The 16,385-nt window shown below is 54.1% G+C and overlaps 1 protein-coding gene and 1 long non-coding RNA gene across 2 annotated transcripts in view; one reads left to right on the plus strand and one right to left on the minus strand.

Moving 5' to 3' along the window:
• Nucleotides 1–4,966, plus strand: part of ILRUN (inflammation and lipid regulator with UBA-like and NBR1-like domains) — a 60,896-nt gene extending 55,930 nt beyond the window's left edge. Inside the window, exon 6 of the mRNA XM_068173348.1 lies at nucleotides 4,563–4,966. Coding sequence (XP_068029449.1) covers nucleotides 4,563–4,598 — 36 coding nt within the window. The 3' untranslated portion in view covers nucleotides 4,599–4,966. The remainder of the gene's footprint in view (nucleotides 1–4,562) is intronic.
• Nucleotides 4,967–6,975: 2,009 nt separating this feature from the next.
• LOC137462721 (uncharacterized) lies at nucleotides 6,976–7,906 on the minus strand. Its single transcript, XR_010993760.1, has 2 exons — nucleotides 7,183–7,906; nucleotides 6,976–7,151 (listed from the first exon to the last, which is right to left on the minus strand). It is a non-coding gene; the product is annotated as an uncharacterized lncRNA (long non-coding RNA).
• Between the last annotated feature and the right edge of the window lie 8,479 nt (nucleotides 7,907–16,385).

The following is a 16,385-nucleotide window of genomic DNA, read 5'->3' on the forward strand; positions in this document are numbered from 1 at the left end:
GTTTTTGCATGTTCTTAGATGTAAAGATGTGCCTAAGTGCAGGATAGGATGCCCAGAAATCCCCATGCACAGATACTTTATTCTCTGGCAGTCGCTTTCTCTGGATTCTCCAGAGATCTGAGGCAGATACAGCTTTCTCCTATTTACTCCTGTCTCATAGCAACCCTGCACGGCCACTGCTGCTCTCTTGTGACTGGCTTTTCCGTTAAATGCCCAAGATCCAGTCTTACAGTGCCTGGCAATTAGAGTTTAATTGCTTAACTGAGGAAAGAAATGTACACGTTTCCATGTTTGAGAAGATCAGAAATGAATAGCCATATCCTGACACTTAGATTGTACTTAAAATATGTAAAATTTAAAATTATATAAAATCCACAGATCTGTATCTAAACCTGCTGCCCAGATGAATTGAGGAATCACTTCTCTCTATGTCATGCAGAAAACTGCACCTGGAGGTTGTGATTCTGCCAAGATTTGCCCAGACAGGACACTGAGCATCATCCCCACCAAAGCAAGTGGTGCCTGGCTGTCCTGGTCATTGCTTGTGCTGCTCTTCAAAGCCCAGTGAAACAGAAACATATTTGGAGTTGACAGCTTTAAAATCCGAGCTCCTTTTTTCCTGCTGTGTTTATGCTCCCCATCTCCCTCTGTTCTGTGTGGAGTTGAGCTACTTGGCATCTTTCTGTACATAAGGGGAAACCAATCCTGTGTCCTTGGAGCCTTTAACTGGCTTCCCCTCTCTGAGCTTAAATGTTGTTACTGCTTCTAAAGCCATGCTTCTCCCAAACCAGGGCCTCCAATTTGCAGATTTTTGGAGTACCTCTCTAAACTATAGACAGAAATACTTTTACTGGAAACTGGGCATAAAACTGTCTTCATGCATGAGGATGATGCCCCAAAAATGTTTGCATCCATGGAGGAGGAGAAGCTCCTTCCATCCTGGTGTCTGGGCTTCACACTGGGCTGGTCACCGTGTGGTTACATCCATGTAGAGTCTGTGGGAGAGGGTTGGACTTGGAGCTCCCACAGCACTGCAGCCTGGGCTGGGCTGGCGTGAGCTGGTTTGCCTCTCTAGTGAGAGATTGGTGTTTTGGGTGCTGCATGTCAGCTCATCCATGAAATCCATGTCCTTCCTGACTGTGGGAAGTGCCAGACAATCTGGTTTTAGCCCAACTTTGCTCCATTGCAGCCCAGCAGAGTTGCCTGTTGTTTATCCTGGCCCAGCAGCACATCAGGGAACTCAGTCAGGTACCTGAGCCCTGCCACCTCCTCACCCATGGGCACCTGAACCAGCCCTGCCAGTGCCTGCTCCCAGAAGGTCCTGAACTTCCTGGTGGTCTCCCAGCCACGCCATGTTTGCACAGCATGCATGGAATAAAACACAAGTGCTGGATGCTTTGTTCTCTGTTTGTGCTCAGTTTACATAAGCGAGGTGTGGGGTAGGAGCGGCCTTGAGGGGATGGGGGCTGGCAGCGTGGGCTGGGGCCACTGTCAGTGCCCACTGGGAGACTCCTGTATTGCTGTGCATCCACCTCCTGTCCCTGGAAGTGTACCTGCATTGGTGGTGACTCAGTCACAGAGGTGAAATAAAGAGCTGTCTGAAAGCCTGTGTGTGATGGTTTATGAAAGATTCACTTAATCCTCGCTTTGTTCCCAGCACAGGTGCCTCGGTTTACAGAGCTCAGTCTTCACAAAGGGTTTAACTTCACAAAACATCTCACTTCCCTTCTAGAGGCACGAGTCAAATGATAATTTATGCCAGTAGTTGTCATGAAGGGTCTTTGCTTGGAAAATCACAGCCCTGTGTTGTCACACACTGGTCTGTGTAAAGAGCCAGCGCTCCCAGCAGCAAGTGAGCAGTTACTTCTGGGGAACATTCTAGAAGAACTGAAACTGAGTCTGCAAAGCTGCAGCTGAGCTTTTCATAAAGACAATGATCCCACTTGGAGGCTAGACGGGAAGGCACCAAAAATACTGGGAGTAATCCTTCCATTGAAACAACTCAGAAAAACTGCAATTGTCTGCAGAATTATTTTTGCATGTTTATGATGTAAAATGTTGCATAGAGGGAACAATTAGGCTTGAAAATGTCATACAGGAATTTGGTATTTGCATTGCAGCAGTAATTGAAGTTTTCTGGTATCAAACCCTTACACTCTGCATGGTGACTAAATGTCATGGGACAGGGGAGGTGGAGTCACCGGCACAGATCTGCATTAAAGCAGCTCTCACTTGCTTTAAAGATGCAAGTGGGGTTCAATTTCTTCAAATGTTCATGTTCAGTAATGAATCTTGGGTAGGTGAAATGCAGTGAAGAGTGGCAATTCCAAAAGGAAAGATTTGGGGCTTTTCCGTGGTGACATTCCTTGCGTCGGGAGGAGCTGACCATGGTCATGGCATTGCCAGGGGAGCTCATTCCAGGGTGTCAGGTGTTCAGTGCAGGGTGGCAGGTGGTGCAGAGCTGTACATGCTGAGGAATCTCTTGTGCTGAGCAAAATCCTGTGTTTAACTGACACAGTTTGCATAATTGCTTAGCTTTAAATTAGGTGCTCCAGAAACCACTGTGTGGAGATCCAGAGGGCTTCCCTGCAAACCAGCTCACGGTGACTTCACAGGGTCTCTGCATCCAAAAGCACAAATGAGCTGCTCTGATGTCACACTGAGGGTGACTGGCAGTTCCTTTTAACACAGGGGGATGCTTGTGGAACCCCCAAATTCAAGCAAGCAAGTTTGTTTTGCCTTTGGCATCTCCTGTGAGGTGGCACAGGGTAAGGGACTCCCAGGGTGGTCCCAGCAGAGGGGCAGGGTGTGGTTAAACCCCTCCTGAGCTCGCCAGGCAGTGCCTCAAACAAAGCCTTGTGCAGGTAGCTCAAAGATGAGGCAAATTCTGGCAAATGTGTCTGTACAGGTAATCGGCAGCAAATCCTGTTTTCCTTCTGCAGAGTGCTAAGTACAATAGCTTAATCCCTGTGAGGTGAGACTGCTTGGGATCCTTCTATACATTGCTTTTCCTCTGTGTCCTTTTCGTGCGCACCTGCTCACACCATCTTCATGTTTCTGTGCTGCTTCTCCCCTTCCCCCTGTTTCAGTGTATTTTTGGAAATGTTGAATTTCTCAGTCTCTGGATTTTGATGGGAGCGTCTCCTTCCTCAGGTGAACTATCATGCTGGAATCTGCTGGTTGTTCTCTTTTGAAAAGCTTTACAAACTGGCACTGCTGCATATTCCTGGGGTAGAAGCGTGTTTGTTTTTCCATCACTTGCGTGTATTTCTGTCTGCAAACAGCAATTTCCACATTCCCAGTCTTTCGTACTTCCCACGCAGTTCAGGAGATGTCCTGGTTAATTGTCTGCTGATCCTCCTCTTGGTTGGATTCTGAGAGCTGCTGAGAGCTGCTTCATTTTGCCATTTGCTTGTATTTACCACCTGATTATATCCCCAAGAATGAACTTTTTCTCTCCAGCTGTAGCAAGATTACAGACTGTTCGTGGCACTTCCTTCCTAGTCAGATGTGCAGCAAAGCTCTACAGCCTGGGGTTTGCCGGTGACGTTGATTCTTTACACAATCTGAGTTCCTACTCATGGCTCCAGGGCCCTGGCTCTTGCAGTGAGGGGGTTTTGAAGTTGTAGAACATGAAGGAAATGGTCTTTCCTAGGAAATTTGCCCTGTTAAAGGCAGAGTGGTGAAAACTAAAGTCAGAGCTTCCCGTTCAGCCAGAACAAGAATGGTTTGGGCTCTCACTTACCCAGAGTGTGCTGGGAAGAGCTGGACTGTGTTTAGAAGTATTTGCATAATGGTCTTCCAACTCTGCCATGAGATACACAAATTTTTCTCCCTCATCTCCCTCCTGACCTCAGTGTGCGTCTGGGTTTGTGTGGGGGTTGTACCTTCTTCGCTGGCAAACTTCATCTGCTGTGGGCTGGGGCATCCCTTGCTGGTCGTTGGTCTTTCTTCTGCTTCCTGATGAAACCCCGGATAACTGATCTGGACAATAGAAGTTACAAAAGGAGTTCCTGTTAATTTGAGACCTGTGACTACATCTGACATTTAGGTGACTCACTTCAGGATGTAAAGGAGGGAAATGGATTCTCTAGGAAGCATTTTGGGGGTTTTTGGTAAATGCTCTGGTTGATTTCACTGGAGGCAAATGTGCATTGTCACCTTGAGAAGGCACACATGGCACTTGTGGAAATGTGGAATTTTTTTCTTGGGTTTCTTTCTGGCATCGCCTCTCACCCAGTTACAGCCCCGTATCTGTGGGACAGACTGGGGAGGCTGCAGGGGCTGAGCCTGCAGCTGTTGTAGCATCTATAGGGAATTCTGGTGTAGAAAACATAAGTTATTTTATGGCCTTGGCCTAAAAAACATCTGACAGAGGTAAGTGGTGGCATCTTCCCTCTCTGGGGAAGCCAAGCCCGGAACGTGTGGTTTCAGAGTGTCCTTGGAGCCACGGTGGGGTTGGTGGGAAGCCCTGGGCTGGGCTGGGCACTCTTTGGAGCTGAGCACTGAGCGTTTTGTTTCTTGCCTGTTGAAAATTGATTATGTCTCCAACTTTCTTTCAGGGTTTCCACGGTCCTTATCACTTCGGACAGTCTTAAAACACAAAAACACAAAACGGGTATCGACAAGAGGAGAATTTAAGAAAAAGCTGACTTTTGGGGGAAGGGAGGGGGATTCATGTGGCAGACAGACACAGCGTGGACCCCCCTTCTCTGCCTCCGTGTTCTGGAAAAGAAGAAAACAAAAGCCCAGTAACTTAAGACTAGCTGTTTCCAGAGGAAAATCCAAAACCTGAGTATGCATGTGTGACTGCTGGATTTCAGAGTGGTGTAAATGCTATGAGGAAGAAGAGACACCAACACTATGGGTTTTTAGACATCATCTTCACATGTAATTAGGTAGCTTAAAAAGAAGTTTAAAAATGAAAATTTAAAAGCCATCTTTAAAGAAGAATATTTTGCCTACAGAGCGGTTGTAGTTTGAGCAAATGTTTAATTTCTGTTTGTTTCTTGTTCTATCTCTTTGGTTTTTTTTCCTAAGGGACAGCGTGCATTTTCCCAGAATGTCCTGGTTTGCTGCCGAACGGGACTGGCTCAGCACCCGCTGGGGTTTGTGCAGGGACTGCTTCTGTCAGGCTTTTTTAATGCCAGGTTGGGTTTGCACCCAGCACTGCATTTTTAACAGCATCTGCTGGTTTTAGTTACCGACTTTTTAACCTTTTATTTCTTCTTTTCCTTTTGGTTTGGGTGTTGCTTTTAAGTTGTCCTGCGTGTCGTTGGGAGCCACGTTATGGACAGGTCTCAGTATCAGAGTTGGAGAGGGAGACACTGGGACTTCTGGGATAACATGGAGGGCTCATCTCCCTTCCCTCTTGTACATGAAGTACACAGATACACACCCATGTTGATAAAAAATTGATTTATTCAAGTTCCTGAGCTGTCCTGTGTGGTTAGCAGTTTAAAATCCCTTTTTGTTCACTCTCGTGTGCAGTAGCTGTGCCTGGAGCTGTGTGCCAAGAGGAATCTCTGTAGCTGTAATTCACCTGCTGGTAGTTGCAAAGCTTCACAGACGTCCTGCTCTTTTCATTTGGAGTCTCCCCTCTCTCTTTCAGAGCATAAGTTTGCATTTGTTTCTCCTGTGCTGAGGTGTAGCTTAGAGGCTGATCCATGTGTTCTGGAGCACAGAGCAGGAGTTGACACCACCAGCTGGGTCCCACTGTCACCTCCTCTTCTTCTGCCTTTGTCATCTGGGCTCGGGGCTGCATTGAGGCTCCGAGTGGGCTCACGTTAGGGGAGGGATTGCAAAAGATTTGGGCTGCTCTGCTGTTCCTCCGGCGTGCTTTCCTCCCGTTCTGAACTTTGAAGTGCGGTGTGAGGGGATGCAGCTCGGTCTCAGGCACTGTGGTGAATTTATCCTGGAGTGCTGACCCCACAAACAGGAGAGTAAGCCCTGCAGCACTGTCCTGCCCAAATGGACCAGGCTGGAACAGCCATCTGCCAAAGATACAGGAATATGCAAAGCCCCCTTTCTTCCAGATCTTTCTAGTGAAGGCTTTTCCCTGTGCCAGAGCTGCACACTGCATGGCTTTGCCCTCGCTGCTCTTGGCTGCTTTTGTTTTTGTGGTGGTTTTGAATGGGGGAATCTTTCACTGCAGCTACCAAGGACTGGTACCTGGGTGCCTATGGATGGACCTTGTGGGGCCAGTGGGAGTTCCTTGTGTCCAACAGAGGAAGGATTGGGCAATGGATTTTGTTCATGTTTCAGAGGCTCAGTTGTTACAGATCACCATTAGCTGAAATCTCCCTTCAGAAATCTGTTAGCTGGGAGGAACAAGTACAAGATCAGAAACTGCCTGTATAGAAGTGGCACCACAGGATTTGAACTGCCTGACACTTGCAGTCTGGTGGGCACCTGGCTGTGCCCTGGATCTGGGCCGGTGTTGGGATTGGAGTGAACCTGCTGAAGGTGCTGCTTCTCGGAAAGTTGAGTTCTTGTGCTGTAACAACATTTTGCCTTGGATTAGTTCTGAGTATTACATCTGAGCATTGATCTGGGCGTGATCTGCAGCCCCACAGTGCGGTGTGGGCATGTGGAATCTTTGCTCACTCCCTCCTTTCCTCACAGGTGGCCCACAAGCCCCTCTGAGGAAATGAACATCGCACCTGCAGCGCCGCTGCTCCCCTTCTGAGGGCACTGAGCCCCTGGAGACAGCTCTTGGTTCAAGTGGCAAGGTGATTCCTTGTCTTTATTAGCTCCTTGTGTCAGCTGTGTAGTGGAAGGGAGGGAAAATCAAGGTCTGAGTCTGAGAGTTAGAGCTGGTGCTGTGACATTTGCCTGGTGTCAGCAGAGGCACCTGGGAGACCCTTGCACTTGGATACCCCCACGCTGGCTTTCTGCTCCCAGGCACGTGCGCTCCTCCCGCGTCCCCTGGCTGCCACACTCGTGTTCCTGTGCTCCTCCTAAGGCTGAATTTACTTCCCTTGTCTTGAAAAACCAAAACCTGCATGCGCCCCGAGTAGCCCTGTGCTTTCCCACTCCGAAGGCACACGCGTTTGCAGTCCGTGGTGTCCTGGTGACAAGGGTCGCACGTTGCAGGGTGTGAGGAAAGGCAGGGCTCTGAGGTCTGCAGCTCTTGCTGCTCACATCCTGCTCTGCCCAGGCACTGAGGGATCCACGGAGCACTGGCTCTTTGGGGCCAGGGTTGTGGCCCCTGCTGTGGCACTGGAAGGATGTTTAAAACGGGTTGCTCTATCTCTGTTTTTCCTCGAGTAAAAGCTGTTTCACTGAGGCCAAAGGTGGTTTTATCTCCTGATTTCTCGGAGTTCCGTGTTGCAGCCGGCCCTCAGATTGCTCGTGCTTCAGGTGTCCAACTTTTAATGGGGAGATTGAGATGAATTTGACAAAGTTCTGCCCGGGTGACCTCGTGACACTGCAGTTTGTATCAGTTCCCATAAGGGAAAGGGTAATGTAGAACATCTCTGATGGCCTCTGAGTGGGTCCCTGTGGTGGTAAGCGAGAGCCACTTGGACCCTGTCACTAACACAGCTCGAGCAGTGTCACCTCCCAGCCTTGGCAAACTGGAGCAGGATGTCCCTGGGACTGGCCCTGAAGTGGCAGTGCCTTGGGAGGGGGTGAGAGAGTGGGAATCTTCTGCCCACACCTCAGGAGAGCTGGATCCGAGCCCCGCCAAGGTTTGGGAGCTGGGGCAGAGCCGTGCAGTCGGAGAGCAGTGGTGTGGCTGGAAATGCACGCTGTCCCACGTCTGGGTTTCTGTTGTGTTTCATTTTTTCCGTGTGTGAGTGCGTGGGTGGTTCCCAGCCTGTCTGTGCTCGCCGGGGCAGTGCATGTGTAGCACGGGGTGGTGTGTTGCCTCTCTGAGTCTGGGAGAAGTCCTATGATAGCACAGTGGGGGTGAAAATAAAGGAAGCTTTTTCCTTAATGTATAAATGAATATTTGTATGATTAAATTAACACAGAAAAAAAAAAAAAAAAAAAAAAAAAGCTCTGTAGCTGTTGAGAGTTTTATTGAAGCTGCAAAACTTCTGAATCTGTCACTTTGTAGTTAAATGTACCTGGTTTGCTCCATTCCCAGAGCGTTTCCAGACACTCGGGCACAACACCCTTAAACCCAGCTCCAGCCCTCATTTAGTCCAAATTGCTGTGAAACCAGACCCAATGTAGTGCATACTGAGATTGTCCTGCTGAGCCCCTGGGTGGGGGTGAGGGTGGGGAGACCCTGGGGGTGCTTGTGAGGCAGGGGGAGGGAGGGGACTCCAGATTCCCATGTGTCAAGGTCAGGTCACTTCTCCAGGACAGCTCCTGAGGAGGAGTGGGGTGGTCTGAGGGATCTCCGTACGAGGGGCACCAGCACACAGCGATGCCACAGCTGCGTGCCCAGGTGCTCCTGGTGTGGCTGATCCACATCCCAGAGCCTGGTGCAGGATGGGGTGATGCTTCACACTTCAAACAGCCCAGTCCTGAGGGATCAGACCTTCCATCTCCTGAGTGGCTGGGGAAGGCAGGAGTGGGAGCTTGCAGGGAGGAAGATTGGTTTGGGTTATTTTCTCACAAGCCCTAAGAAAATAGCTGGCACTGCGTATCGGGATGGGAGCACAGGAAGGTCTCGCTTTGCTGGACACCTGCCCAGTTGTCCAAGGTGGATCTGAGTTCCCAGGTGAGGCCTTGCTGCTCAGGATACCCAGCCCGAGCATTATTTGGATAAATTGCACCACGGAGCAGCTCAGCTGAGGCCGTTCCTTTGCTTACCTGGGAGTTTGTCACTAATCCCCACGAGAAACCTCACCGTGTGTGTGCTGGCTTTGCTTTTATCATTTGAATAAATGCCTGGAGCTTTCATGTGCCGGTTAAGCTTGACTGAAAGCCTGACTGGGAACAGACATCCTGCTACCTGTGCCTGGGGGTGTTTGTTTTGTGCCCCAAGCAGAACGCGCTCCTCAAGCTCGGGGTGCTCGCGGGTGTCCCAAGGCTGCTGTGTTTGGGCAGGGGAGCATTGCCCGCCCTGCTCACTGCCCAGCTTTGCATTTACTCCTTATTTGCTCGAAAGAATCTGTTTATCTTTAGGGTTGCAACCTGTCAGAGGTTGCCAGCACAGGACAATCCCATCACACCTTTAATGGCATCTCCTGAGCAGGCAAATACCCGGCGGGATTGCCGTGGTGGAGGTCATCCCGCGATCCCGGGAGCGGAGCTGTGCGGGCAGGAGGCCAAGGTAAAGGCAGCCACAGGCACATGGGAGCTGCTTGGGTGCTGCTTCTGCTGCTCGTTTATTGTTTTAGGGGAACCAGATCATCGTCCATTAAAAGTTGCAAAATTAATTCTGGTTTTACGCAGTGGTTTTTTTTTTTTTTTTTTGGTTCCCAAAGCAATGGCAGTCGGAGGGAGGGTGTTCCCAGATTTTTGTGAGGGATTACAGGGATGAGGATGTGCTCAGCACCCAGGACTGCTCAGGCCCATGCCTTGTTGGGTACTCATGCCCCTCAGGCTGGAGGGAAGAGCAAGATCTGCTCCAAAACCTCCCCAACACCACCACACATCCTCATATCTGCAGGCGTGACCTCGAGGGCTCCAATGGGCACCTGCCCATGCAGGAGCAGCACCTGGAACGGTGGCAGAGAGGATTTTTGTGATATTTGTTTATTTTTCCTCCTCTGCCTGGTACATTCTGCAGCAGCAGCAGCTCGTGGTGTTGCTGGGGGAATGTTAATGGGCCAAGGGGGAAATGAGGCCAGGCCAGTGGTGGGATGCTGCCAGGGGTCCATGGGGGAGGAGCAGGATCAAGGGGAACCTGGGATCTTTCTGGAAGATCTCCACAAACTGCTCTCTCCGCCTGTGTGTTCCTTGGAAAATTCCTAGTTACACAGGAATTAATTAAGGAAATCTAATCTCAAACATTTCCTACCCCATTGATAAAACAGCCGAGTAGTAAAAGCTCGCAGCAGAGCCCAGCAGGGAGGCAGATGGCACGCGTGGGCATGGACCAGCCCTGTTTGCCCCATGCAAGGCTGTGGGCTCGGCTCTGCAGAGCAGCTGCAGCTGGGCTGGCTCCAGTATTCCCATATTTTGGTTATCTCTTCCCTGCAGGAGCGACGCCTTCACAGAAACTTAAAGCAGGGGGAGAAAAGTTTGGTTTTCACCACTTGACACTGAGGGTGAGGGGTGCAGAGTCCTGTGAGGTGGGTCAGCCATGCCCAGGAGTGGGCACTCCGTGGGAATCACAGCTCCATGTGCTGCCAGGGGACGGTGTTGGGAACAGGGGCTGGGCTGGGGGGGTGACCTGGACCCAGGGGCTCCCGGCCGAGGTGTTCAAACAGGGTTTGCTGGCCACAGGCCCAGCCTGGGGCAGGTGCCAGCAGAGGGAGCTGAGGTTGTTCCTCGTCCACAAAACCCTTTGGAGCTGCTGGATGTGGCTTTTCCAGGCTTTGAGTCCTGCTGGTGACAGTGGCTGGGCAGGAAAGAGCCATGTCCCCCCACCTCCCAGAGCTGCTGCTCTCTTGGCCAGGCTTGGCTGGGCAGTGGGGTGGCACATGTCACTTGGCCCGTCACCAGCAGTGTGGGACTGGGGCAGTGCTGCAGAGCCAGGCAGGAGCTGCTGGGCAGGGACAGCATGGGCACACCCCTCTGGGTTGGGAATGAGGAAGGGTCTGCACACCTGGAGGCCCAGGTGGTGTCCCATTTTGAAGGGTGACATGTGCTGGGGACAAAAGGGGCTCTGGCTGCTCTGCTGTGGCCCCAGGGTGGTGCACAGCCCTGTGGGAGGGAAAGAGGAACCCCCAAACCTTGGAGCCTTTTTCCAGGCTCTTTTATAGGAAAGCCATCCCACAGGACGGAGCTTTCAGCCTCTCCTGGGTCTCTCTGCACCTCTGGTGTGCAGCAGCTGGGCTCGGCAGGGTCTGTGCAGCATCGGCATCCAGGGGGAAGCGCTGCAAGAGCGCACGCTCCTTATCTAATCTGCAGCATTTTCCCTCCTCGCTGTTTGCTGTGGCCGTGTTTCCTCAATTCATTGACAGCTGCAGGCTGGGCTGTGACGCCAGCCTGTGGCACTGCAGCCCCAGACCCCGGCTGGCATTGGAGGGACCCTGGGAAGAGCCCCTCGAACCCCTGTGAGCCCAGCAGGGCCGTGAACCCTCTGGCAGGTGACAGTGAGAGGCACCTGAGGACTGACACTGCTGCACTGGGCAGCAGAGAGGGTCCCTGTCCCCAGCGAGGCCTCAGGGACATCCTGGCTGTGCTTGAGGGACGCTTAAACCCGTCCTGTCCTGCCTCCACTCCAGCAGTCACCGTGCTGCCCTAACTGGGGCTGCTCATGGCCAGAGCTGGATTCTGCACCCAGGGGGTTGGGCAGTCATGGCCACCGTGCCCTTGGGGGTGGCCCCTCCGAGCCCCTCGAGCCTGGCAGGGCCCGGCAGCAGCCCCGAAGTCCCTGTGTCTGCTCCACAGTGGGATGGGGAGAGGACAAATCCCCAAACTACAGCTTTGGTTTGTCCATCTTGGGAAGGAGGGGTGAGTGGGGGCTCGCTGCCCTGCAGGTGCCTCCCCAAGCAGGGAACTCTCCTTAGGATGAGCCTGGCTGCTCTGCCTTGCCCATGGGGAGCAGGCTGGGAGGAAGCAGCTGAGGGTGCCTGAGAAGCAGGTTTGTCAGAATTTTAAAGGGATCTAAATCAATAGTGATAAGGAAACAATTATTTAAAGAGCAAACAAATGGAAACTGCTAAATGTACCCTGTTTTTTACCTTTTTTTTTTTTCTTGTGGGTGAAGGGTGCAGGGCTGATGCCTCGGGGTGCTGGGAGTGGGTCCCTGCTGGGACCACCCGAGGTGGGCACTGGGGCAGCTCTGCTTGCTCAGCCCAACAAACCCAGCCAGGCTGGAAACGAGCCTTGCAGGACAAAGTGTTGTTTCATCCCACAAGGAAAAGGGTTTTATGGGTCATCTGGAAACGTTAATCCTCAGGTGAGCCCATTTGTGACGCTGGTGAGCCTGTTGATGGTGTCACAGCAGGTGCTGGGTCAGCAGGGACAGACACAAGCCTGGGCTGGTGTGGGGACACTGCTGGCTACATTTTGAGGGGGAAAGGAGCCAGGACTGGTCACTGAGGCCGGGCAATCCCTGCAGAGCGAGGATATTTTCTGCACTGCCTCCGTGGAGCTCAGGATCCTGCTCGGGTTTGTGGCAGAGCTGCAGCTGCAGCTGGGACCATCCCTGCTCCATGGAGAGCATTTCCCCTGCCCTGCCTGGTACAGGGTACCCCAGGACTGGAGAGCCAGGGAGGATCCCAGTTCCCCCACTGGGGCTGTGGCTGTCACCACCGGGGCTTTGTCTCAAAGGGCAGCTCATTCCCATCCTTCCCCCCCATGGTGTTTTCATCGGCTTTTGGTTGGGGATTAGGCACGTGTTGACAGAACAAACATTTTGCTGCGCTCAAAATCCACTGCTGAGGAGAGAAGTGATGTCCTTGCTCTGCTGGTGCCTGAGCCAGCACTGGGATGAGGAGTTGGGATTGGGAGAGCTGGGCTTGGGGCCAGAACAGCCCTTTGAGGGGAACATGGAGCCATTTCGGGTCACGTCCCACACCAGGGCCAGAGCTCTGTCTCTGCTCCCTCACAGAGCATTAATCGCTTTCTGCTTTCATATCCTGCCCTGTGAAACCAGGGATGCCACAAGGAATGCTGCCTGTGTCCAGCAAGGCTTTGACATGTGCTGGGCCCCCCCTGCCCATCTCGTGGTGCCTGTCACAGCTCCCTCCTCCCCAGACCTGGCTCTGGGAGCTGCGCTGTTGGTGTCAGGAAGGCTGACACGGTACCCAGGAGCTGCCCCCAGGAGTGTGTGTTTGCCAGGGAAAATTCCTCCAAGCTCTGTGGCCAGCCCAGTGACTGCACAGTGGGGGAAGATAGGACACGGGACCTCGTTTGGGGTCCTGCCCCACCTCCCACACCCCGTTTTCCCTACATGACTCCCCTGCTCATGGGTTCCTGGCTCCTTGCTGAGCCCCGGGACGAGGTGCCGCAGCCGGGCGATGCTCACGGGAGCGACACGTTTCCTTCGGGGCTCGGTGAGTCACCGCTGAGTCACGGCTCGCTCTGCGGGCAGCTCCGTGTCCCCCACCCCGTCCTGCACCCCAGACCCACGGCCCCGTACGGGATGTGGGGTCCCTGCCCTCTGTGCACAGGGGAGCCCTCCTCTCCCTGCTCGCCTGGCCCTGCAAACCCGGCTCAGGAGTGATGGGAGAGGTGACTCCGGTCCCTGCTGAGCCCCCCTCACCACGCAGCCCCTCCAGCCCCGCCAGCTCTTTGAGCTGAGCCCAGGCAGGCTGTGGGGTTCGGGGTTACTTTTAGGGGTTTGTCCTCCGGGGCAGAACCTTCTGCAGTTCTCCTGCGATGGACAATGCAGAACGCAAGGGGAAATCACCACCAGAGCATTGCTCGCTGCGGGGGCACCGTGTGCTGCCCTAACCCCAGCGCTGCCCGTGCCACCCTGTCCCACCCGGGGTGTTTCCGTGCCCAGCGGCTCCCACGCTCTCCGGGCTGTCGCTCCGTGGGGCCGTTATGCCCGAGGATCGTTTTGCATGTGGGGAGAACCGACAGCAGAAGAATGAATTTGCATTTCTCAATGGCACCCAGTGTGGGAACCAAAGCCGCGGAGGGTTCCGCTGCCACTGGGCCCCGCACCGGGGCTGTGTGAAAAGACAACATCCCGTCTGCTGGCACCGGGCCCGGCCCGTCTCACCTGGCTGCCCGTGTGTGCCTGGGAACTGCTGCTGCCGAGCGGCCCCGGCCCCCGGCACGGGCAGGGGGTGCTGAGCCCCTGCCCCGCTGCCCCGTGTGCCGGTGGCATGAGCAGGTGACGGCGACCAAACAAGAGTGCGGTGCCTGTGGGGGTTATTTCGGGGGGTTCTCTCGTGCTGGATGGGATTTAGGGTTTGTGTGCTGATGCAGCAGCTGCATGGAGAGCCCGGGCCAGGATCCTTCCCCTCCTCTGCACCCCAAATCTCCGGTGGTGGTGTGGGGGGAGCCGTGACCTTTCCTCACCCTGCGGCGAGCGGGGTGTGCCCACGCCGCCCTGAGCCCTCTCTTCCTGGCACCGCCGGGCGACCCGCAACCATTTCCAGGCTTTTAATCCCAAGAGACAAAAGCAGGAGTTTAATGCCACCGGAGGAAGAAAAGAGGAGGGCTTTGGGAAGGGAACAGCAAACACGGCGGTGGATCCGCTGCTCCCTGCCTGGCTGGGTGTCCCACGAGTTCCCCTGCGTCACCCGGGGTGCCACCGAACCTGGGGGTGCTGGGGGGAACCGGGGTGGGAATGGTGGGGAGCTGGTGCTCCAGGGGCTGGGCTCACCCCAGCGTCTTCATCCACGTCCCCCAGCTGCCCTCCCAGGCACGGCCAGGCTGCAGAAGCAGGGCTGTGGCAGCCCAGAGAGAGACCGTGTCACCTCCTGCCACCAGAGGTGCAGAGCAGCCTATGAAAGGTGCCAGGTGACCACCAAGGTCTCTGTGCTCAGCAGAGGGATGGCTCCTGGACCCCCGGTGCCATCAGCGTGGAGCAGACACCAAGCCCTGTGCTGCTGGATGGAGCCAACTTTGCAGGCTCGAGGGCTGCCCTGGAATGCAGGTGACACCACGGTCCCCTCGCAGCGGCACGGGGACAACCGGGAGCCACCTCATGCAGTGGCGGTGGAGTGCGGGAGCAGCGAGCAGGAGCTGGAGCGGGCTCCGAGCGGGGAGCGAGCGGCGGGGCCGGGCCGGCAGCCCCGGCTCCGCTGCCAGGGTGGGCCGCGGGCGGCTGCCGCGGCAATAACGCGGCTGTTTGCCCCGAGCACACACGCGGCCCCGTAAACAGCGATTATGGCAGCAGCTGGGAGATGGGGCAGCCGGGCCGGTAATAAAGAGAATAAAGAGGAGCGGCCCCGCTCGCCCTGGGGCTGCACGGGCAGTGGGTAGGTCTGCCTGGGATAAGGAGGAGTCAGAGGGGATTCCGGTGGTCTGGGCTCTGGAGCGATCCCAGCAGTTCGGGAGCTCTGCGCGCTCTCCCAGGTAAATCTGCACAGGGGCATTGCACCATCAAAAGCAGCGTCCCCTCCGTGCACACCTGTATCTTCCTGCACTTGTGCTCCCTGACCTTCTGGGTAATTTTGGGCTCTGCTGGAGAGACCTCCTCCCCTCCCAGGTCCCCTCCAAGGCGTGGGGAAAATGCATTGAAGGTTCTTCAACCATTTCAACCATTTCCAGTTTCCCTGGGCTACAAAAAAAAAAGCCTCAGAGCATGCACCCTGCAGCCTGGGAGTGGGGATTCATCCTGTCCCATCGCTGCCCTGTGGCACAGACATGGGGTGCAGCATGCGGCCTCTCAGAGGGACTCTAGCTCTACCTAGGGCCACCACTGTCCCAAAAGTTGTGCAGGAGCTGGAGCAGAGGAAGCCCCACCACTGCAGGGGACCAGGAAGCACAGCTGCGTGTGGGGCCAGGTCGGGCTCCATGCTCTCTGTGGTTTGTACAGTGACATCAAGGGCCTTCAATAGTTTTATTATATGTGACATGGCTGCTTATCTATTATTCTTGTGATGCAGCCAGAGATTAGCTCCAGGCAGGTGGGCAGAGATTCCTCCAGGCTGATTCATGAGTCGTTTCTCCATCTCTCCCCTCCGGCCGCGTTCCCAAGCATTGAAGTTTCAGCAGTGGCAAAAGACACCGGAATCGGAGCTGATGGGTTGACAAGGAGGACAAGGAAAAAGTACCCAAAACTGCGCACCCAGGGCAGAAAAGCCAGACTTCATTTCCCTCTTTTATTGTTCCTCAGGTGTTGCAATCTCTCCTTTTCCTGGTTTGCATGTGCAAGCAGAGCTGTGCCGAGCTGCGATTGCGAAAGGTGTCGGGGAGAGCCCGGCACGGCCGGAGCCCGGCGTGGCCAGAGCCAGGCACAGCTGGAGCCCATAGAAACTGGTGACACTGGGTGGCTCCAGCCCCCGAGCCCTCTGGGAGGGAAGCAGAGGTCTCATTTTGGGGCCTTTCACCCAGTTTTGCAGTGCTGTGCTGCACTGCCCAGCTCACTCTGAGCCCAGAAAAGCATATGTTTTTTTCCTTTAATCTCTCTCTGTTATGGAGATCCCACTGCTACCGATAAGAGAAGTAGGTAAAACTCTTTCAGACTGAGGTGTGAGTTTGGCAACAGGTCCCAGACAGCCCAAGATGACCCGGGTCTGGGATGCTCTGGATCTGGGACTGGGAACTCCCCACTGCTTGGTGCCATCTGACACTGTCCAGTGTCCCCAGCTGTGCTCTCTTCTGCTTTGCTTCTGACTCCTGGTGCTCTGGCCTGGTGTTTGTTCTGGTGAAAAGTTGAAAAGAAACCAAATAAACACAGGTGACCTGGCGGT

Source organism: Anomalospiza imberbis, chromosome 26 (assembly GCF_031753505.1).
Source record: "Anomalospiza imberbis isolate Cuckoo-Finch-1a 21T00152 chromosome 26, ASM3175350v1, whole genome shotgun sequence".
NCBI lineage: Eukaryota > Metazoa > Chordata > Aves > Passeriformes > Viduidae > Anomalospiza > Anomalospiza imberbis.